Source organism: Lampris incognitus, chromosome 15 (assembly GCF_029633865.1).
Source record: "Lampris incognitus isolate fLamInc1 chromosome 15, fLamInc1.hap2, whole genome shotgun sequence".
Taxonomy (NCBI): domain Eukaryota; kingdom Metazoa; phylum Chordata; class Actinopteri; order Lampriformes; family Lampridae; genus Lampris; species Lampris incognitus.
The window spans coordinates 44722754-44746890 of record NC_079225.1 but is presented as its reverse complement, the minus strand read 5'-3'; the positions used below and the strand labels follow the sequence as shown (position 1 = coordinate 44746890).

At 49.0% G+C, this 24137-nt stretch overlaps 1 protein-coding gene across 1 annotated transcript in view; it reads left to right on the top strand.

Annotated features, from left to right (window-relative positions):
• The first annotated feature begins 202 nt into the window (after positions 1 to 202).
• Positions 203 to 24137, top strand: part of arid1b (AT rich interactive domain 1B (SWI1-like)) — an 82445-nt gene continuing 58510 nt past the window's right edge. Inside the window, exons 1-3 of the mRNA XM_056294062.1 lie at positions 203 to 957; positions 9545 to 9733; positions 18182 to 18322. Of these exons, the coding sequence (XP_056150037.1) occupies positions 220 to 957; positions 9545 to 9733; positions 18182 to 18322 (1068 nt within the window). The 5' untranslated portion in view covers positions 203 to 219. The remainder of the gene's footprint in view (positions 958 to 9544; positions 9734 to 18181; positions 18323 to 24137) is intronic.

The window sequence follows — 24137 nt, the reverse complement described above, 5'->3', positions numbered from 1 at the left end:
CACCAGCGACAAGCGCACAACGGCAACAAGAGCGCTAACAAACAGGGCGAGGAAGGTGGGACTCGGCCACATGGGGGGAAGGAGAACATCCTGCACGGGAGCCAAGCGGAGCGCCATCAGCTACCGCCGCTGAATAAAAGTGGGGAAGTGGGGGAGGAGGAGGAGGAGGAGGAGGGGGAGGAGGAGGAGGGGAGTCGGCGGTTCAAAACGGAGGACCGGATGGACGGCAGGTATGAGCATGCCAGCCTGGGATCAACCAACAACAACCGCGCCAACCCTCCTCCGGGTGGGAGCAGCTCCGTCCTCGGGTTTAATCATTATTATGGGAATGGGAGAGGAGGGCCCTGCTTCGATCAACATGGCGGACAACAAAGCCCAGGGACTGGGATAGTGCGCTCGGTGCACAACACCATGGATCAGGTCCAAAACTCCCACGACGGGTACAGCAGCCCGTACAACCACTACCCGAACTATCGACCCGGCTTCGGGAACAGTGGGTACGGAGGAATGATGAGCCCCTCCCGGCAGGGGAATATAAACCTGGCCGGCCCTGGCAGCAACACGGCAGCGGCTCATCTCGGCAAAGTCGCTACCGCTTCCCCTGCCGGCGGTGCTGGCAACGCCGGTGGGTTCCAGAGATTCGCCGCCCCGACTCAGCAGCAGCAGCAGCAGCCGCAGCCGCAGCAGCAACAGCAGCACCCATCAGGGGCCACCCCGACTTTAAACCAGCTGCTGACCTCCCCGAGCCCCATGATGCGGGGCTTCGGGAGCGGTTATCAGGATTTTAATAATAATCCCGCGGCGCAGCAGCAGCAGCAGCAGCAGCCGGGTATGGGCCCGGGCAAAGACACGGGCTCCCGGTACGGCTCCGCCGCTCACGGCTGGGGAGGAGGGCAACAAAGGAGTCATCCCGCCATGAGCCCCGGCAGCACTGGGCAGGGCACCGGGAGGTCCCAGGTAACGAATAAAACGCCACAGTCTTTAATTAAACGGTAATAAGGTCGTTTGGTTGATCGGTTAGCTTGGAGGCGCTAATCTGTTAGCAAGCGTCGTGTCGCCGTTAGCTGCTACGCTAACCTCGCTAGCTAACGTCAACCGCTACGCCAGCCTGTGTGTCTAACGTTAGGAGCTACGCTAACCTCGCTAGCTAACGTCAACCGCTACGCCAGCCTGTCTGTCTAGCGTTAGCTGCTACGCTAACCTCGCTAGCTAACGTCAGCCTGTCTGTCTAACGTTAGCAGCTACGCTAACCTCGCTAGCTAACTTCAACTGCTACGCCAGCCTGTCTAGCGTTAGCAGCTACGCTAACCTCGCTAGCTAACGTCAACCGCTACGCCAGCCTGTGTCTAACGTTAGCAGCTACGCTAACCTCGCTAGCCAAAACTAGCTAACTCCGGCGATCGAGTTGGTTTATGTCAACGGCGAATTGTCTGTAGGGCGAATTTTAACTGGTAGTCGGGACAAATTTCCGCGTCAAATCTGCCTCGTTATTCTTGGCAGCGATCGGTAATAGCCAAAATAACGTAACGCAAGCTTGGTAAAGTTGACCGGAGTCGTGATGTTGTGTCCAAGGTGACTTGTCCGTTTTTTTTTTTTTAGCTCGCTATGCTAAGCTAACGTTAGCCGGCTAGCCGTTGTAGCCGAACCCAGGCCCGAGCGGGCTGCGGAGGAGCAGATTTGTGCCGAATGGGGGCAACGCTATAATTATGAAGTTATGAAATCATTCAAAAGCTGACACGTTTGAGAATATCCAGACTTGTAACGTAGACGTGCGTTTGTTACCCCCCCCCCCGAAAGCTCGGAGGAGAGGGGCGCCGTTTGACTGGCTCCCCGTCACTTCGGGCATTTTCTCGGCACTAAAGTGCAACCGAGGCGTCACCGTTGGTTGACTCATGTGGCGTTAATGATAATAAACACGCTTTAACTAAGCACCTTTCACGCATGTGGTGGGCATAAAGTGCTGCGCGTTTAGAAAGCATCCGGTAAATTGAAACTGTCGAAAAACAGGAAGATTGTTTAAAAGTGCTTTAGAATCAGTCAACAACTAGAAGCCATTAAAAAGCACATAATACAAGTTAAACACTACAACTTGCGACCCTCTCTTTTGTGGTGGACCTCGTTGCAGAGAGGGATCAAGCCTTGTTAACGTTTTGCATTGATGAAGCCTGCCTCTGATATGGCCTCAACTTTGCTGGCAGGGAGCCCATTATGGTCCCATTTCCACAGGAGGCCTGACTTTCACGCATGCAGATTAGCCATGTGCTTGTTACCACTGGCATTATGCTGGACCCAAACACCCAATCTACACTTGAAGTTGCTCCATACACCCAAGCAGGCTCCATGCCGACTACCATTCTTATCTATCAAACGCAGTCAGCTTGGGCCCCACGTCTGTTAAACTGTGCTGGGAATCCGGATGCTGTCTGTGTTCGATACCTCTGCTCCTCTACAACTGGATGGGTTAAATACATATATGTCATTGTACCCGAACAACTACAATGGCAAAATGAAGTGGCTTTCTTCTTCTTCTTCTTTCGTCACGGTCATTGTTTACATAAAAATCCTGGTTATTCGAAGTCAAGGTTGCAGAGAGGTTGGTGTTACGGAATCCTGGTTAAGCCACTTAAAGTTCTGTCTATCTTTTCATGTTTCATATCAACCAAGTTTGAAGTTTTATTTATCAAATGCACAACAATACGGCGGTGGCAGACATTGCTGGCGATGAAATGCTTAGACGTCAGGCGAACCTCAAAAAGGTAGAAAAGATGACGTATAAATTCAAAGTTAAGCTAAAATCTCAAAATGTTAACATTTACAGGCCAAAAAACTTGAAATCAAACAAAGATCTCAAATTTAAAATCAAATATATAACATTTAACAGTTCTGAACTGTAACAGTATTTACAGAGGTAAGTACTAAAGTAGCAGTGAGAATAACATAAAGATGTATAAGTGAGAAAATGAAAGACCATGTTGCTGGTCTCATGATGAAACCTCTCACATTCTCACCAAAGCTCCTTTCCAGGCCAGATTCCTAGATGGGGCCTGATCCTTTAGTTTATTAAATCAACATCTCGTGGCTTGTATGAATGCTATATTAACCTAAAGGTAGATATTTTCAGAGAGGTTTGAGGTTGAATTTCATCTAATGTAGTTGAGAGGATGGTGAAGGTTTTAGGCTAAGCAGTCACAAAGAGAAAAGTCACATTACCAAAACACAGAGAAGTCTTGCTATGTTACGTATCTTAGCTGGCTAATGTAAGCTTAGTTTTCTGTGTGGTAAGTCACCATTCAGTAGCTGTCCCTGACCTCTACGCCATCAGGTTGTTTGTTTACGTTGACAGGGAAACCCCAATGTCAGTCTTTATGTGATCAGACCTCATGTTGTAGGATTATGGGTAGTGTAGTTCGTCACCAGGAATTTGGGAATAAAACACAATTTCTTCAAAACCAAGATGAAATCAGACTGACTTATGTCTTCTACAGGAGCATTTACCATTATTTCAAAGTCTCATAGCTCATAGTAAGTCTACCCTTTGTACTGTTAATACATTATGGCTATTAAACTGTAAGTGGTACTTCTGGAACGTGACATTTCAGTTCCATTTACCTGCCAACATTACACCCATGCTGATTGATCTGTGCTATAGGTGTGGAGTCTTGAAAACGTATGTGCCAAAATAAACAGCAGAAAAAATGACTAATATCCGGCACATTGATCAGAGAGAGAGTGATCCCAACCAAACCAGCCGCTCCCCTTTTCGTTGACCCGCCCCCCTAAAAAAAAGCTGATAGTGGAGGAGACTCACTAACTTATTGTTTGGATAGAGGAAAAATATTCATTGGATATGCATATTCATATACAGTATGTCTTTATGCATGTTCAATTATCCAGGAAAGGAGATCATAGAAAGTTGAATCAGCTCATCTGAACACAATGTTTATTCACGCATCTCAATAAACGTTGCGTCCAGATTAACTGATTCAACTTTCCGTGATACAAGTCAGTAATTTTAAAACTCTTAAATGCATTTTATATGGCGTTATATTTCTCCAACCAGCAGCACTAGTAGATCTCGTGAATTTTTGTTGTGATATCAAGAAATAAATTGACCTGTCAGCTTGGACTTGTTTGCAGGAAAAGTGGAAAGGAAGACCACTCAAGCCTCAAAAATACCCCTAGTTCTCAGGGATGTTGATGACCATGCTATTTGTCTTTATGAAAATATAATAATATAAATAAATAAATAGAGAGGAAGCGATGTTCAGAATCATTTTTCCTGCGGATCTTCCTGAGGTCATCACTGATCCCCCCCACACACACACACACACACATACATACACATACATACACATTAATATATATCAACTCATCATCAGCCACTTCTCCGGGGTCGGGTCGCGGTGGCAGCAAGCTAAGTAGGGCACTCCAGACGTCCCTCTCCCCATTAACACCCTCCAGCTCCTCTTGAGGGATCCCAAGGCGTTCCCAGGCCAGATTGGACATGTAGTCCCTCCAGCAAGTTCTGGGTCTACCCTGGAGTCTCCCCCCAGTTGGACGTGCCCGGAAAACCTCCAAAGGAAGGCGCCCAGGAGGCATCCTAATCAGATGCCCAAACTACCTCAGCTGGCTCCTTTCGATGCACAGGAGCAGCAGCTCTACTCTGAATGCCCTTTAGATGTACGAGCTCCTCACCCTATCGCTAAGGCTGAGCCCAGACACCCTACAGAGGAAACTCATTTCAGCCACTTGTATCCATGATCTCACCCTTTCGGTCATTACCCAAAGCTCATGACCATAGTTGAGGGTTGGAACGAAGATTGACTGGTAAATTGAGAGCTTTGCCTCCCGGCTCAGCTCCCTCTTCACCACAACGGTCAGGTACAACGTCCGCATTACTGCTGATGCTGCACCGATCTGCCTGTCAGTCTCCCGCTCCATCCTACCCTCACTCGTGAACAAGACCCCGAGGTACTTGAACTCCTTCACTTGAGGCAACAACTCATCCCCAGCCCGGAGGGCGCAATCTGGCACTTTCTGGTAGAGAACCATGGCCTCAGACTTGGAGGTGCTGATTTTCATCCTGGCCATTTCACACTCAGCTGCAAACTGCCCCAGTGTGCGCTGGAGGTTGCGCTGTGATGAAGCCAACAAAACCACATCATCTGCGAAGAGCAGAGATGTAATTCTGAGGTTCCCAAAATGGACACACTCCTCACCTTGGCTGCACTTGAGTATCACAAACAGAATCGCAGACAAGGGACAACCTTGGAGGAGTCTGACACCCACTGAAAATGTGTTTGACTCTGTGTCGAGGATGCGGACACAACTCTCACTTTGGTTATCCAAGGACCGGATGGCTTGTAGCAACTTCCCCGGTACCCCTTACTCCCGCAGTATCCCCCACAGAGTGGCCCAGGGTACACGGTCATAAGCCTACTCCAAGTCCACAAAACACATGTAGACTGGCTGGTCAAACTCCCATGCCCCCCTCAGCACTTCCCCAAGGGTAAAGAGTTGGTCAGTTGTTCCACGGCCAGGACGGAATCTGCATTGTTCCTCCTGGATCCGAGGTTTGACAGTCGGTTGGAGCCTCCTTTCCAGCACCCTAGAGTAGACTTTCCCAGGGAGGCTTAGCAATGTGATGCCCCGATAATTGGAGCACACCCTCTGGATTTTATATATACATACATATATACACTACCGTTCAAAAGTTTGGGATCACCCAAACAATTTTGTGTTTTCCATGAAAAGTCACACTTATTCACCACCATATGTTGTGAAATGAATAGAAAATAGAGTCAAGACATTGACAAGGTTAGAAATAATGATTTGTATTTGAAATAAGATTTTTTTTACATCAAACTTTGCTTTCGTCAAAGAATCCTCCATTTGCAGCAATTACAGCATTGCAGACCTTTGGCATTCTAGCTGTTAATTTGTTGAGGTAATCTGGAGAAATTGCACCCCACGCTTCCAGAAGCAGCTTCCACAAGTTGGATTGGTTGGATGGGCACTTCTTTGAGCAGATTGAGTTTCTGGAGCATCACATTTGTGGGGTCAATTAAACGCTCAAAATGGCCAGAAAAAGAGAACTTTCATCTGAAACTCGACAGTCTATTCTTGTTCTTAGAAATGAAGGCTATTCCATGCGAGAAATTGCTAAGAAATTGAAGATTTCCTACACCGGTGTGTACTACTCCCTTCAGAGGACAGCACAAACAGGCTCTAACAGGTACTATTTAATGAAGATGCCAGTTGGGGACCTGTGAGGCGTCTGTTTCTCAAACTAGAGACTCTAATGTACTTATCTTCTTGCTCAGTTGTGCAACGCGGCCTCCCACTTCTTTTTCTACTCTGGTTAGAGCCTGTTTGTGCTGTCCTCTGAAGGGAGTAGTACACACCGGTGTAGGAAATCTTCAATTTCTTAGCAATTTCTCGCATGGAATAGCCTTCATTTCTAAGAACAAGAATAGACTGTCGAGTTTCAGATGAAAGTTCTCTTTTTCTGGCCATTTTGAGCGTTTAATTGACCCCACAAATGTGATGCTCCAGAAACTCAATCTGCTCAAAGAAGTGCCCATCCAACCAATCCAACTTGTGGGAGCTGCTTCTGGAAGCGTGGGGTGCAATTTCTCCAGATTACCTCAACAAATTAACAGCTAGAATGCCAAAGGTCTGCAATGCTGTAATTGCTGCAAATGGAGGATTCTTTGACGAAAGCAAAGTTTGATGTAAAAAAAATCTTATTTCAAATACAAATCATTATTTCTAACCTTGCCAATGTCTTGACTCTATTTTCTATTCATTTCACAACATATGGTGGTGAATAAGTGTGACTTTTCATGGAAAACACAAAATTGTTTGGGTGATCCCAAACTTTTGAACGGTAGTGTATATATATGTATTGTACACACAATTTGCTTTTAACTAAGGACACATTTTAAGTCAATTCTAGTAGGAATTATTGACCTATTGACAGTGAATCTTCAGAGGGGACATGAAGCATCAGAATGCTTGTTTTTTAGAGTTCTGGGTCCCTGACCTCTCATTGTCCGAGACCGTTTGGCCTCCCTGATATGTTTTGAGTGTAATTGTTGACCTATGTACACAAAGATAAAGATGAAGGCGTGCTGTCAGGTATATGATCCAAATTATTTTTCTGAGCTAGTACTAGAAAGGTGCAGGAAATTGTCCGGGTGACTTTTGTGCAGAGACAAAACATTCTGTTGGGGCATCCGGCTAGCGTAGCAGTCTGCTCTGTTGCCTACCAACACGGAGATCGCCGGGTCGAATCCCCGTGTTACCTCTGGCTTGGTTGGGCGTCCCTACAGACGCAATTGGCCATGTCTGCAGGTGGGAATCCGGGTGTGGGTATGTGTCTTGGTCGCTGCACTAGCGCCTCCTCTTTCCGGTCGGAGTGCCTGTTGGGGGGGGGGGGACTGGGGAGAATAGCATGATCCTCCCACCTGTACGTCCCCTGGTGAAACTCCTCACTGTCAGGTGAAAAGAATCGGCTGGCGACTCCACATGTATCGGTGGAGACGTGGTAGGCTGCAGGCCTCCTTGGATCAGCAGAGGGGGGTGGAGCAGCGACCGGGACGGCTCGGGAAGGGTGGGGTAATTGGCTAAGTGCAATTGGGGAAGAAAAAAAAGGGGGGGGGGACCCCAAAAAAAATTCTGTTGTAGTGGTACCTGCATATGAAGTGCAGGGGTTACATGACAGCTCTCATTCTTCATAAAACACAATCTGTCACTTTAATTTCTCCTGGGAAATACTATTAAGACAGCTAAAGTGTCAGGAACTGTGTTTTGGCTGTGAGGGGATCTGCTTTTGGCCTCTTCGTTCACCAGTGGATTACTAACATCACCCACCGCCAGCCAGTGGAGCTGGAAAAGCTTTGGTCACATTGTTCGTTTGGTTTCGTTTGGGCTGTTGGAAATTCAACATCCTACCCTACTGATTGTGAAAGGGATTTGAAATGTGTGATTTTGATTTTTTATTGTTGCAAAATCCAAAAACTTTTTTTTATAACCATACGTTGATCCCACTGACTTGTTGCTCTCACTTTCTATTATGTCGTAGTTTCAAATAGTGTGTGCGTGTGTGTATGTGTGTGTTAATACTGGATATTGGAGGGAACCCAGGGGTGACCACTGACTCGAGTTCAAAGTGGCCTCGCAGGCATTCTGAACAGCTCACATTTTCTGTAAGTGCTGCCTCAATTGCCCTGAACCCAGTAGTGACATGAGCAGATTAGCCCTAACCGCTGTGTGGGTACTGGAACAGTATGGCCCCAAGAACAAACCAAAACCTAATCCTCCCCAGAGGTTCTGATGGTATATTACATCCCCATATGTTCACATCAGCTGAGACCACCGGCTGGCATCCGTGTGCTTCACTGACAGACTCGCAGGTTGACTCACATACTGACTCACAGACTGATCAGTACTGGATTTCGATGTAAACCCAGAGCCGACTGGGTTTATGAAGTGAAAACAGTAAGGAAGACCACCACAGGAAAATAAATGAACCTACTGCTACTACTTTTGGCTGCTCCCGTTAGGGGGCGCCACAATGAACCTCCACTAAATATGTAGGGCAGCCCCGCTGTTTAGAAAGTTATTTGAATTGAATTACGACCAAGGACCCAAAGAAGAGGGCGGTATGGCGGTACAGTGGTAAGCGCAGTCGCCTCATAGCAAGAAGGTCCTGGGTTCGAGCCCTGGGGTTGTCCAACCTTGGGGGTCGTCCCCTGTGGGAAGTTTGCATGTTCTCCCCGTGTCTGCGTGGGTTTCCTCTGGGTGCTGCGGTTTCCTCCCACAGTCCAAAGACATGTAGGTCAGGTGAATGGGCCATGCTAAATTGTCCCAGTGTGTGTGTGTGTGTCTGTGTGTGTGTGGGCCCTGTGTGATGGCCTGGCGGCCTGTCCAGGGTGTCTCCCCGCCTGCCGCCCAATGACTGCTGGGATAGGCTCCAGCACCCCTGCGACCCTGAGAGCAGGATAAGCGGGTTGGATAATGGATGGACCCAAAGAACAATAGTTTGGACACTGCTGACAGACCCATAACCAGAAGTGGGGCAATAAAGAGAGACAGACATGGTACCAAAACTACACTGAACCCAAACAACTGTTAGAGAAAATCAGAGACTTGTAATAGGTCTAAAAGTTTCAGAATCTCTTACGTCCCATTTCCACCTGGTATTAACATGAGGCGTGTAGCTGGATGATGAACAACCCCATCATATCCTTGGTGTTTACTTTTGGTATTTAAAATGTCTTCTGAATACTTCTAAAGTGTGCATTATGTTGACATCTCATCTTTCAGTTGTACTTTACTGAAAAGTAATAAGGTTTGAAGGCGGAAATTCTGTCTTTTGTCATCAATAACAGTCACAACACTTGTGTGGCAGGTCTGTGTGTTTACACCGTGCGTCACTTTGCCCTTTTCCAGACAAGATATCCGGATACAGATCACTTGTAATCACATAAATTGGTTCAAAAAAGGATTTGGGTTACTCATCCAATCCTCTCTCTCCTAGGTGCCACCAATGGATGCCATGGCAATGAAACGCTCCCAACTCTATGGCATGAGTAGCAACCCTTACTCCCAGCAGCAGGGGGCGCCCTACCATGGCCAGCCCTATGGCTCCCCTTCCGCTCACCGGTATCCGATGGTAATGCCCAGCCGAGGTCAGATGACCATGGGAGGGATGCAGTACCCTCAGCAGGTGGGCTTCCTGTCTTGATGAGTCTTCAGATGAGCTTGTTCATGTAGATCCCCCGCTGCCTGGTCTGTGCTCTAGTCTGAGCTGGAAAAGATGAGCAAGTTTTTGTTGCTCCTCCTATATTATCCGTGACAGTCTTTCTTTCTTTCTCTCTTTTCCCATCTCCCATGATCATCCTTTCCACTCTATCGTTCTCTCTCTCTCTATCGTCCTTTCTCTCTACTCTCATCATCCTTTCTATTTCTCTTTTGCCTCTCTATCTCTCCTGCTTTCTATCATTCATAAATTTTATGCAATGAGAGGATTATTTCTTCTTCTATCTATTGTCTGGGTGCAGTGGTCCTGACCTTTGACCGCTCTTTTTTTTGTGTACTCTAATTGACTCAGTTGTATAGGCTGAGGAGGTTTTCATGCCGTCGTCATTTAGTGAGGGCTCGAGGGATCCTTAAAGTTTAGCTCTTTCTGAAAGGTGTAAACACCCCATACACACTGATGCAGGCAAAACTTCTCCAAAACATTCAGCTGAAAATGGGGATGTTGTTCCCCTTCTCCTTGGATCAGGGCAAAAGCGGTCTCTGGTTTGAAAAGAGTTTCTGAAAAGTTCGCGCCCAGATAAAGATATGGTGACATGGTACAACGTGCTCTTTTTACATAATTTGGTCAAGTGTCTGTCCTTACCTCTATTTTTGCTCACTGTGAGCCTGATGAAAAATGACGAAAATCCTGCACTTTGTCCTCATCCCCGTCAGAGAGTCAGCAAGCTAAGCGGGCGGCACGGCGGCCCAGTGGTTAGCACTGTTGCCTCACAGCAAGAAGGTCCTGGGTTTGAACCCCAGGCCGTCCCAGGTCCCTTCTGTGTGGAGCTTGCATGTTCTCCCCGTGTCTGCGTGGATTTCCTCCGGGTGCTCCGGTTTCCTCCCACCGTCAAAAAGACACGCATGTTAGGGTTGATACTCCTGCCTGTGCCCCTGAGCAAGGCAGTGGAAAGAAGAACTGGAGTTGGTCCCCAGGTGCTGCAGCTGCCCACTGCTCCTGTACAATAGGATGGGTTACATGCACAAAACAAATGTCTTAGTACTCGAATAACTGTACCATGACGAAATAAAGTGGGCTTCTTCGTCTAAAAACAACCAAACCATCTCTCTCTGAACCCACAATGAATTGCGCTTGTATTTTAATTCCCTTGTTTTGGGTCTGACTTAAGCCGAAAGGTACATTTGGTATTTTGTAGTGTGAAGCTAACAGAACCCCTGCAGTCTTACAGAGTTGGGTTTGGACAGAGACTTAAAAGAGAGCTGATGTCAAAAGGTCCTCAATGTACTTTGGCTCACTGTCTGTCTCTCTGGATGAGATGGCCAGCTAAATGACTATGTAAAGTGATATCAGAGACTGAAGACCAGCCACACCCTCCAGTAACAGCTGTAGTTCTGCCATGCAGGACTTCCCCCAGACGTTCTTCTCGGCAGGACACAGCAGACTGAGGCAGGGTCCACCAGACCATTTCACATGGTCCATGTAAGACACTCCATTCAAACCAGAGAGCCACACTTCCACCAGCCGAATGCAGGGAAACCTGGCAGTGGCTGGTAAATAAGTTTGCTGTACCGGCTGTTTGTACGGGTCAACCGATGGACAACAAGTTATTTTCTCACCCGGATTGAAACCACGAATAATTTTGCTCTTTAAGGTTAAGCGGAAGCTGTTTCAGGGTGGGGTGGCCTGTGGTGCTTATCCAGCATTAAGGGCACTGGTAGGGCACCTGGTCACTGTGCAGATGACTGGGGCTCCGCGGATAGCAGAGCCTGGACTGTGACATGCTACATGGCCTTGGCGGAGCTGGCCAAGGCAGGCCGGCCTGGGTCAGACTATTCCTGGTGTAGACTGTGCAGTGGCTATTTTTAGTGTCTGCTGCTGGTTTGGGTCTGATGCATCTTCTGAGAGCAGGCAGACGGTTACCAAGAAGCCAGACCACTGCGCTCCGATGGTTCTGGCTGCATACTTTCCAATACCAGCACAGCCTTTCATAGCTGACATTGAACACTGGTGATGAAACAAATATAAAAGCAAATATTATGGATATATGATTTGTTAGCTCGTGTGTTGAAGCACATGTTTTTTGTCATTTGTATATTTGACCTCTGTGTGATAACTGCACTTCAGACCAGCTTGAACCCCCATACTTGATCAGGTCATGTTCAAGAAATTTTCTTAAAAGGGAACAGATTTAGGGCGTCCGGGTTGCGTGGTCGCCTACCAACACGGGGATCGCCGGTTCGAATCCCCGTGTTACCTCCGGCTTGGTCGGGCGTCCCTGCAGACACAATTGGCCGTGTCTGCAGGTGGGAAGCCGGATGTGGGTATGTGTCCCGGTCACTGCACTAGCACTTCCTCTGGTCGGTCGGGGCGCCTGTCCAGGGGGGAGGGGGAACCGGGGGGAATAGCGTGATCCTCCCACGCGCTACGCCCCCACTGGTGAAACTCCTCACTGTCAGGTGAAAAGAAGCGGTTGGCGACTCCACATGTGTCAGAGGAGACGTGGTAGTCCGTAGCCCTCCCCGGATTGGCAGAGGGGGTGCAGCAGAGACCGGGACGGCTCGGAAGAGTGGGTAATTGATTGGAAAGAAAGAAAAGGGAACAGATTTTAGTGATATTTAACGTTGTCGTTGTTGGAACACATCATTTTAAGCCACGTGATCCGTTAACATCTATATTAGCGTAGCTGTCGAACAGCTTCGGGCGCCCAGGCCTGTGCTCTGGAAAGATGGCTGTTCTGTGCTGCGATTGTCCTCTTAATTCAAGTGAAATCATTGTGTCTTTTTACTGCTGCAGACTGACTGGAACAACGCTGCAGTCATGGAAACTCTGGAGTTGAAACCCAGTTGGTATTAATTCATAGTGTATTGTCCTGGCTTGCCTGCACAGGTCACACACACCCCATCTGTTAGTGTGAGGACTCACAGATGATGGAGGATGAGATAGTGCCGTCTAGATGGAGGGTTGCGATATTGTAATTAAGTTCATTGCATGGCATAAAAAATAACAGGCCATTAGGAACAAAATGGATGGGCGTATTTTTCAGTTCTGGGGATGCTCACGTAATATCCGCAAATCTTCTTCGTTTTCTAACCACATCAGCCGCGCTTGATAAATGACGCTATAATGGTAGTGTTGCTGAACAGGCTGTCTGAGATAATCACATATAGAGACATTCACGACTTAACCTGAGCCTGTGGACATGCTGAAATGTCCAAATGAAACTAGATGGACTTAATTCTCTAGTTTGTTTTATTTGTTGCCCTTTTTGAGTTTGATGTGGATTTAAGCTGATTTTACACAGGCAGATGTTGTGCTAATGGGCGGCGCGGGGGCCCAGTGGTTAGCGCTGTTGCCTCACAGCAAGACGGTCCTGGGTTTGAACCCCAGGCCGTCCCAGATGCTTTCTGTGTGGAGGCTGAATGTTCTCCCCGTGTCTGCGTGGGTTTCCTCCCACTGTCCAAAAGACATTCATGTTAGGGCCCAGACACACCAAACCGACTAGCGGCGACACAGGCCGACTGTTGCGTCACCTCACGTCGCCTGCCGTCTGGGCCAAAAAGTAGCAATTGAACACACCGCAAAGACTACAGCCGACGGCCAACTAACATGTGTGTTCTGCTCTGAGTCACTAAGCTGAACAGCCAATCAGAGTGATCTCTCTCACCGACGGGCTCCGCCGATTCAACACGCTGAATCGGCCAAAAAGCTGCCGACAGGGGTCCGACTAGTGCCGACGGTGCAGGACACACCGCAAAAACTGGGGTCACAGACGCTCACCGACGTCCCGACATGGGCTGGTGTGTCAGGGCCCTAAGAGTTAATACTCCTGTCTGGGCCCCCTGAGCAAGGCAATAGGAAGAAATAGCTGGAGTTGGTCCCCGGATGCTGCACTGTGGCTGCCCACTGCTCCTAGCTACACAGCTAGGATGGGTTGAATGCAGAGAGGAATTTTCCCACGGGGATTAAATGTATTTTGGGGTCATTTGTCATTTGCTTCTGAGGAAAGTACCACAAACATATAACATTTTGATCTTAAAGAGTGAATATTAAGTGAATATGTGAGTGAATGTCGACCAAGAAAAATCTTTTCAACGGGCATCCCAAGCTTGCCCTTCGTGCTCTGCTAAACTGACTAAGATCTCCAGCTAATGTGCAGCAGTGAGCTGCAGGAAGAGGCTTTTCAGTCATCCCCGCAGCCACCGACATTTCAAGTAACTTTTACTTCTCTTGGGTTTTCTCTTCCAAATACATGGTTCAGATAACTGGGTTAAATTGGACTCGTTAGGGCGGCACAGTGGCGCAGTGGTTAGCACGGCTGCATCACGGGAAGAAGGTCCTGGGTTCGAGCCCCGGGGTAGTCCAACCTTGGGGTCGTACCGGGTCATCCTCTGTGTGGAGTTTGCATGTTCTCCCCGTGTCTGCGTGGGTTTCCTCCCACAGTCCAAAGACATGTAGGTCAGGTGACTCGGCCGTACTAAATTGCCCCTAGGTGTGAATTTGTGTGTGTGTGTGTGTGTGTGTGTGTGTGTGTGTGTGTGTGGGCCCTGTGTGATGGCCTGGCGGCCTGTCCAGGGTGTCTCCCCGCCTGCCGCCCAATGACTTCTGGGATAGGCTCCAGCATCCTCGTGACCCTGAGAGCAGGATAAGCGGTTTGGATAATGGATGGACGGATGGATGGATGGACTTGTTGAAACATGTCTGATACTCATATTCCGTTGTCCCATAAGACACCGTTGTAAAGCTGAGTCCAGTGGTGGTCCTGTGTCCAAAATCTACAAAATGAAGCCGGTGAGAGAAATGACATAATATTCAATATGCATGAAGGAAGAAAAAAACTATGAAAATAACACCCAGGTTGTAAAAAAACAAAACAACACTGGAACCACTCTTTAAGCACCTCGCCCAGTTACACATCAGCGATGTATACCGCTGTTGACTTCTCCCATGCTGATTTTATCAGCCAGCCTTCGGATTAAAGTCGACCACCTTTGGGTCTTCAGTTAGCTTTTAGAACGACCCATCTGTGAGTTTGATAATGTTGATGGTCTATTGGAGGCTGAGGGGACCAAATGCCATGACCTGATGATCCAGGACCGGAAATTTCTGTACTTGCTAAGCGTCTGCCGTCCTTTAAATCCCTCCAGTCACCTTCAGGGAGACAGTTCTTTACTTCTGACCTCTGACCTTCAAAGAAAAGGGAAATTTTCTCTTTTAAAAGTTGAATGAAGACGTTCGCTTCATGCCCCGGTGTGGTCATGTCCGTTGCACTTCCACCACACAGACGGCCTGAGATGATAGATGATGACTTTACCCTCCAGAATCTCCGAAAGGAATGTTGTCATTACCAGGTTTTGGTGGTATCGACCAGTAGTCCGGCTGGCCCTGAGAACGTTTGTACACCCGTCATGTCAACACTGTTTACCTCACTTGGTGAGAGCGAGATGGGAATGACTTGTATCTGTGTGACCCCCTCAGGGATTCTTCCATTATTACCTGTCATATTTTGAAGTGATCTGTCTGGGCTGGCCAGGCACCAGGGACCCTGCCAGCTCAGTCAGGTTGTGTTTTCGGTATCCTGGCATGTTGCTTGTTCACCCCAGTACTGCACGCTAGGAACTCTGCTGTGTCTGAAGGGGTGAAGGGGTGTGTAGGGGGACAGTTATTTGGCCCTTAAATGTCCGGTGTCGATTTACACACATTCACAAGTGAGCGCTCCCCCCTCTGGTGAGAAAGAAGTTGCCACGGAGGCCTCAAAATATCCCAAACTCCACCTACAGTGAAACGGTATCTAGAAGAGATGCACCTCTTGTGAGTCTAGATTAATGTCTGTTCAGAGCTGATAGGTCTTAAACACACCTCACCCACCTGCTGAAACATGACGAGCCTCCTCCAACTGGACACCGTCCAGCAGGCAGAGTAGAAGATAATGCTGCTTATTATTCATAAGTCACTGCAGCGAGGGGCTAAGTGCCTTGTTTTTGTTTTTGTTTTTACAAATTTATTTCTGATTTTTCCCTTTTTTCTCCCAATTTAGTGGCCAATTGATCCCTATTTTAGTTCAAACACCCACCCTCATACTGCATGTGTTTGCCAACTGCATCTGTCCGGCCGACAGTCTCGAAGGAGACGCCTCGCTACTTTCGTGACAAGGTGAATCCAGGCCGAACCGCTGCTTTTTCCGACACACACAGAGACACATTCATGTGACGAACACAAGCCGACTCCGCCCCCCTCCCGAAGACAGCGTTGCCAATTATTGCTGCTTCATCGAGTCCGGCCATAGTCGGATCTGACGAGACCGGGGCGCGAACCCCCGGTCCCCAGTGGGCAACTGCATCGACACAAAGCCGATGCTTAGACCGCTACACCACCGCGGACCCAAGTGCCTTGTTAAAGGATACCTTAATGTAGGGGGGCGTCCAGGTTGTGTGGCGGTCTATTCCACTGCCTACCAACACGGGGATTGCTGGTTCGAATCCCCATGTTACCTCCGGCTTGGTCGGGCGTCCCTACAGACACAATTGGCCGTGTCTGCGGGTGGGAAGCCAGATGTGGGTATTTGTCCTGGTCGCTGCACTAGCGCCTCCTCTGGTTAGTCGGGGTGCCTGTTCAGGTGGGAGGGGGAGGGGGAACCTGGGGGGAATAGCGTGATCCTCCCATGCGCTATATCCCCCTGGCGAAACTCCTCGCTGTCAGGTGAAAAGAAGCGGCTGGCGACTCCACATGTATGGGAGGAGGCATGTGGTAGTCTGCAGCCCTCCCCGGATCGGCAGATGGGGTGGAGCAGCGACCGGGACGGCTCGGAAGAGTGGGGTAATTGGCCGGGTACAATTGGGGAGAAAAAGGAGAAAAAGGATACGGTACTATAATTAATCTGTACGGAATGTTAGTCTCTTGCTCAGGTTCTCTGTCTGAACAACCTTCAAACCAGCAATTTTTCAGTCACAGGCATATGTTGCTAAGCTCTCACGTACTTTTACTTTCATGAGAAGTTGTAAATTTTAGAATCGTCAACATTATTTTTTTTCTAATCTTGCCTAAATTGAACTGCACAAAGCTTGATTGTTTGGCAGGTTGAGGACCAGAAGAAGAGCCACGTTGTGTTATCATTCAAATAGTTCCAGGGAACTGCAGCCAGTTATGCCAACTTGGAACTGAGTTTGTCCAACATATTTCAAAACCAAGTTGCCAAGGTCTTTCCAGGCGATGAAGAAAAATAAATGGAAAGCAGTGGGTGTAAAGTCAGGTTGTTAATAGCTGAGGTAATCCTTAATGTTCGGCACGCCGGAATGCTGGATGGATTGTGTGTGTATGCCGGGATGCGGTTTAGGTCACTGCTGCCTGTGAATAGAACGGGTTAGAGATATGAGCTCATCTTCGATCATTTCCAGTCACATTGCTCCTCCTGGAGTCGTATTTCTCAAGCTGCATACTTTCAAGTTACGTATATATATTGTATGTTTACAGCCTTAAATCCTAGGTCCTATCTCGGAGAGCTTTATACCCGCGCAGAGAGAAAAGAGTAGATACAATAGATGGCAATGGACAACACCCCATGTTGTCTTCTGACTTAACACCCTGCAACCTTGATTTACTTTACTATCAGGGCCATTCTTTTTTTTTTGTTTTTGTTTTTGCTTTTTGTTGGATTCCCCCCCCCCCTTTTTTTTTCTCCCCAGTTGTACTGGGCCAATTACCCCACTCTTCCGAGCTGTCCCCGGTCGCTGCTCCACCCCCTCTGCCGATCCAGGGAGGGCTGCAGACTACCACATGCCTCCTCTGATACTTGTGGAGTCACCAGCCACTTCTTTTCACCTGACAGTGAGGAGTTTCACCAGGGGGGGGGGGGGCGTAGCATGTGGGAGGATCACGCTATTCCCCCCAGTTCCCCCCCCCCCCGAACAGACGCCCCGACTGACTGACCAGAGGAGGCGTTTGTGCAGCGACCAGGACACACCCACATCCAGCCTCCCACAGACACGGCCAATTGTGTCTGTAGGGACTCCCGACCAAGCCAGAAGTAACACAGGGATTAGAACCAGCGATCCCCGTGTTGGTAGGCAACGGAATAGACCGCCATGCTACCCGGACGCCAGGACCGTTCGTATAGCCTAATGCCCTTCTCCAGAATACAACAGTAGAGTAAGCCTCAGGTCATAAATCATACACATTACCACTTAGTAATAGGTCAAAGTTCAGAGTAACAAGACCCTGATAAATAACAGTTCCTGTGACCCTGGAATGAACACGGATGATGTCGTAGTGACAGGGAGAAAGAAATAGATGATAGGTGAGTGACAGGTAATGCAAAATGACCCAAGTTTTCCAAAAGTTAAAGGTAAGATTTGAAACAGCATCTTATTTGGAAGGGGAACATCTGTACACATCTGTATCTTGTTTCCTCGCTCTGGACAGATGACGTCCCAGTATGGACAGCAGCAGGGCATTGGGGGATACTGCCAGCCGGGCCAGCCCCCTTACTTCAGCCCTCCCCAACAGCAGCCTGCAGCCCCCAGCCAGCCGCCTTACATGCAGCCTCGCCCCCTGCCCCAGCAGGTAAGACCATGACCCCACCATGCTGCCCCAGTCAAGGACATTCAGGACAGGTGGCAGGAAAACCTGTGATTGCATGAGTCACTTTATGGGTGGTACACAAGCAAGTCTGCAGCCTGGTGAAGGGCTGAACCACAGTTTTTATAGTAGAATTGTTTGTTACAGATATCACAGGTTTCAGAGCAGTGTTTGGCTGTGGGTGGGAAGTCTGTGTGGGAAACACCAACAGAGAATGATCATCGTCTCACCGATGCCTATTAAAAGCTAGTATATTACCCAACCTGTAGGGGTGTTGGTGAGATTTTCCCCACGTCATCCTGACTGTCATCCGTTTGCATCAGACTTCACACCCAAACATAAGTCCTCATGAAAACACGCGTATACACCCGCAGATGAGACTTCTCTCCTGTTTTCCTGGTGAAACGATTCCCCAGATGGAGCCGGCTTTTCCTGTGTTTATATGACTCTGCTGTTTAGTAGGTGCCATTCAAGAACTGGGGGAACCTGTGCGTCATTAAAATGTGTCCTGCGGGAAATGTTTATTATAGTTTCTGCTTCCTGTCTTAAAAGTTAACTTGTATGATAAGGTCACCAGGTAAATTACTGTGTAAGTAGAAGTTATTTGATGTTTTTAAGAGTAGATTTAGATTTGCTCACATTGTACACTCCATACTGATGAGCGGATGAACAAGAGTAGGTTATCTTTCAATGAAACCGTGGCCAGCGGTAATGTGAAAACACGTGGTCCTTTGTTTGTCGTCGTATTCTGCAGAACAGGCATCTAAATGCTGGTGGGTGCATGGTCCACAGCGAGAGAGGGCCCATTTCAAATCCCCCGCGGTTTTATGGGCGAAATATCATTACTGGATAGAGTATTACTGTAACCTATATTATTACAGTGTATAGCGAGACGGTGGGTGGAGATCACTTATGAGGTTGAGCAGGGAGTTATGGGTATTGTAGTCCATGGGCAGTGTTGGTCCGTACACTCTCGTCCAAATACAGTCACGTCCGGTTTCAAAAAACCAAGATGGCGATGGGAAACTCGAGCAAGTATACCTGGCTGCAGCCTGCAGAATGGGGTGGGGTTCAATGTCGAGCGTTTAATCCCACCCACTGTTTGATTTGAGTGGTTTAACTGTTGAATTTGGGCGGGATTAAACGTCGATTTGGGCGGGGTTAAACATCGATTTCATTGGTTTGGACTTGGCTTTGGGTGGAGGAAAAGAGAGTTAGGGTTAGGGTTAGGGATGGCTGAGTGGGAGTAAATGTTCAGTGTTGAACCTCGCCCCATGCTGCAGGTTGTTCATTCATACTGGGCCTAAACATCATTCTCCAGTGCTGGGTGTAGATGTCCACACCATTGGGAGTACTAAGCAGGTGTATATACACAAACGCCCTCAGTTCAGGTCGTATCGTTGTGGTGTCGCCGTGGTGTGTGATCGTATTTGTTACAAGCTGAAAAAACATGCTCTACTATTAACTCGGTACGGTGTAGCACTGTTGCCTCACAGCAAGAAGGTCCTGGGTTCGAACCCCAGGCCGTCCCAGGTCCTTTCTGTGTGGAGTTCTCATGTTCTCCCCGTGTCTGCGAGGGTTTTCTCCGGGTGATCCGGTTTCCTCCCACCATCAAAAAGACATGCATGGGGCATCCAGGCGGTGTGACGGTCTGTTCCGTTGCCTACCAACACGGGGATCGTCAGTTCGAATCCCCGTGTTACCTCCGGCTTGGTCGGGCGTCCCTACGGACACAATCGGCCCTGTCTGCGGGTGGGAAGCCGAATGTGAGTGTGTGTCCTGGTCGCTGCACTAGCGCCTCCTCTGGTCAGTCGGGGCGCCTGTTCGGGGGGGAGGGGGAACTGGGGGGAATAGCGTGATCCTCGCACGCGCTACGTCCCCCTGGTGAAACTCCTCACTGTCAGGTGAAAGAAGCGGCTGGTGACTCCACATGTATCGGCGGAGACATGGTAGTCTGCAGCCCTCCCCGGATCAGCAGAGGGGGTGGAGCAGCGACCGGGGCAGCTCGGGGGAGTGGGGTAGTTGGCGAGGTACAATCAGGGAGAAAAAGGGGGGAAAAAAATCCACACAAAAAAAGACATGCATGTTAGGGTTAATACTCGTGTCTGTGCCCCTGAGCAAGGCAGTGGAAAGAAGAACTGGAGTTGATCCCCCGGTGCTGCAGCCACCCACTGCTCCTGTACAGTAGGATGTCTTACATGCAGAGAACACATTCCTTGTAAGAATACACTTCGTTGTAAGGTATGATGACAAAATAAAGTGGCTTTCTTAACTGCCGACTGTTACATGTGACCCCTGGCAGGTGTAAATGTGTAAGGCTCCATGTAAGAACTAGTGGATGCATTGAAACCTGTTTGATTTTAGTATGGTGTAAGTCTGGACTTGCTAAATCCTTTCCTTACAGTTAGGAAGGCTTTGTGCTGAGCAACGGAGGGTGCAACTGGCTGCAGGTACGACGGATTTGCAATGATACCAATGTAACCGTGGCATGCCAGGCATATAACATTTATATTTCCTCATTCAGCAGACACTTACAAGAGAGTCAGCCATTAACAGATAAGTTTAACTGTTACCGGGCAGCATCATGGGGCTACATAGTAATCATATGATAGTGGCGTTATATGAAGTAATAGTAGAGCTAGTAGTAGTACATTTGCTATATAGAAGTCATATAGTAGCACTATACGAAGTAAATAGATAATGACATCTCCTTTATTATTATTATTATTATAGCAGTCAGATTGCATATATAAAATATATACATAAAATCACATGAGTATGATTGCTAGGGTTGGGAACCGAAACTCCGTTCCAAGTTAGAACCGAGTAAAAATGCCGGGTACCGGGTACCCATTAAAAAAAGTTGAATTTCGGTTCTGCTTATCGGTTCCTAAGAGAGATGTAAATCTTTATCATTTCAAACAGCAGCTACATATGTCTGCAAGGACCTGGCGGCTTTTTTATATATATATATATATATATCTGCCAGGACCTGTCTACTTTACGCATCACCGCAGCCGCGCCTGCGTGTCCGTGTCCATTTATTCTGATACGAGCTAGCGGTTAGCATGTTTGACTAGCATCGCAGCAACAGTTTGAAAGATGGACCGCAGTAAACGGTCCAAAGTGTGGCTGTACTTTGCCAAAGAGAGCGACAACAAGGCTGAGTGCAGTAACTGTGGGAGGTTTTTTACTGCAAGGCAGGCTGCACCTCACATCTCACACCTCACACAAGGCAGCACGGCATCGATGTGAAAGAACGTACAGCGTTTGACGTCCTGCGGTCTCCGACCGTGAGTGTGTCAGACTCAGACAGCGCCAGCACGTCAGGAGCACCTCCAGTAGAGCCCAGGAAGACAGCAAGCACTTCCAGTAGAGCCCAGGAAGGCAGCAAGCACCTCCAGTAGAGCCCGGGAAAACAGCAAGCACTTCCAGTAGAGCCCGGGAAGGCAGCAAGCACCTCCAGTAGAGCCCAGGAAGACAGCAAGCACCTCCAGTAGAGCCCGGGAAGACAGCAAGCACTTCCAGTAGAGCCCGGGAAGACAGCAAGCACCTCCAGTAGAGCCCGGGAAGACAGCAAGCACTTCCAGTAGAGCCCAGGAAGGCAGCAAGCACCTCCAGTAGAGCCCGGGAAAACAGCAAGCACTTCCAGTAGAGCCCGGGAAGGCAGCAAGCACCTCCAGTAGAGCCCAGGAAGACAGCAAGCACCTCCAGTAGAGCCCGGGAAGACAGCAAGCACTTCCAGTAGAGCCCGGGAAGACAGCAAGCACCTCCAGTAGAGCCCGGGAAGACAGCAAGCACTTCCAGTTGAGCCCGGGAAGACAGCAAGCACTTCCAGTTGAGCCCGGGAAGACAGCAAGCACTTCCAGTAGAGCCCGGGTAGGCAGCAAGCACCTCCAGTAGAGCCCGGGAAGGCAGCAAGCACCTCCAGTAGAGCCCGGAAGACAGCAAGCACTTCCAGTAGAGCCCGGGAAGGCAGCAAGCACCTCCAGTAGGCCCGGGAAGGCAGCAAGCACCTCCAGTAGAGCCCGGGAAGGCAGCAAGCACCTCCAGTAGAGCCCGGGAAGACAGCAAGCACCTCCAGTAGAGCCCAGGAAGACAGCAAGCACTTCCAGTAGAGCCCGGGAAGGCAGCAAGCACTTCCAGTAGAGCCCGGGAAGGCAGCAAGCACCTCCAGTAGAGCCCGGGAAGACAGCAAGCACCTCCAGTAGAGCCCGGGAAGGCAGCAAGCACCTCCAGTAGAGCCCGGGAAGACAGCAAGCACCTCCAGTAGAGCCCGGGAAGACAGCAAGCACTTCCAGTAGAGCCCGGGAAGACAGCGAGCACCTCCAGTAGAGCCCGGGAAGACAGCGAGCACCTCCAGTAGAGCCCGGGAAGACAGCGAGCACCTCCAGTAGAGCCCGGGAAGACAGCAAGCACTTCCAGTAGAGCCCGGGAAGACAGCAAGCACCTCCAGTAGAGCCCGGGAAGACAGCAAGCACTTCCAGTAGAGCCCGGGAAGACAGCAAGCACTTCCAGTAGAGCCCGGGAAGACAGCAAGCACTTCCAGTAGAGCCCGGGAAGGCAGCAAGCACCTCCAGCAGAGCCCGGGAAGGCAGCAAGCACCTCCAGTAGAGCCCGGGAAGACAGCAAGCACTTCCAGTAGAGCCCGGGAAGGCAGCAAGCACCTCCAGTAGAGCCCGGGAAGACAGCAAGCACCTCCAGTAGAGCCCGGGAAGACAGCAAGCACTTCCAGTAGAGCCCGGGAAGACAGCAAGCACTTCCAGTAGAGCCCGGGAAGACAGCAAGCACCTCCAGTAGAGCCCGGGAAGGCAGCAAGCACCTCCAGTAGAGCCCGGGAAGGCAGCAAGCACCTCCAGTAGAGCCCAGGAAGACAGCAAGCACTTCCAGTAGAGCCCGGGAAGACAGCAAGCACCTCCAGTAGAGCCCGGGAAGAGAGCAAGCTGCAAGACGCCGTTCTCTTTGGCAATAAAAGGAAGTATGACCAAGGAGAAAAGTGAGGAGTGCCACAGAGCGGTAACGGCTTTTGTGGTGAAAGGGCTACACCCATTCTCGGCTGTCGAATCCCCTTCATTTATGTACGAAAGGTCTAAAAAAAAAAGTTTGATGATGGTAGATTACTTGTGCAGTAACAGTTACTGTCAATTTGAAGTTTTATTTGCAGGGAGATGACCAGGGCCCTAAATTCAAAATACACTCCTCCCTCCAGATAGTTTGAGCAGTCAGCTGACTCCTGCATGGTCCAAGGTTGAAAAGTCCCAACATTTTAAACATCTGAGCTCAGTGATGTTAGAAGAGTTGCCTTAACCAGTGACAGCTGGACAAGCATTTCCCAGGATCACTGTCTTACAGTGACAGCACACTGTCTCACCGGGGGACAGATGAGACACAAAGTACTCAAAACAGAGGCGGTCTATACGTCACAAGAAGCACCAGCGATGGCTGAAGAACTTAGTGACATCTTGCAAGAATTTGGCATCTTGGATGAAATAGTGGCTGTCACAGCGGACAACGCCACACACATGGATGTGGCAATAACAAGGCTACAACTCCTAACGCTGGGCTGTGTTGCCCCACACTACATCTCGTCCCTGGCGAAGCCTGTGCTCCGGGAGAAGCTGCAAGTCCTGAGTAAGCATCCTACAGTTCACTTCATCTGACCTTTTTACCGGGCAGCTCATTTAAACTGAGCTATTATGTACATTTTACAGGAAAAAATACATTTGCTCAACATGTAGTTATCCACAGATGTTCAACTGGTCCTGCTCTCCACTGTGTTGCTGTCAGGTGGAAGGTACGA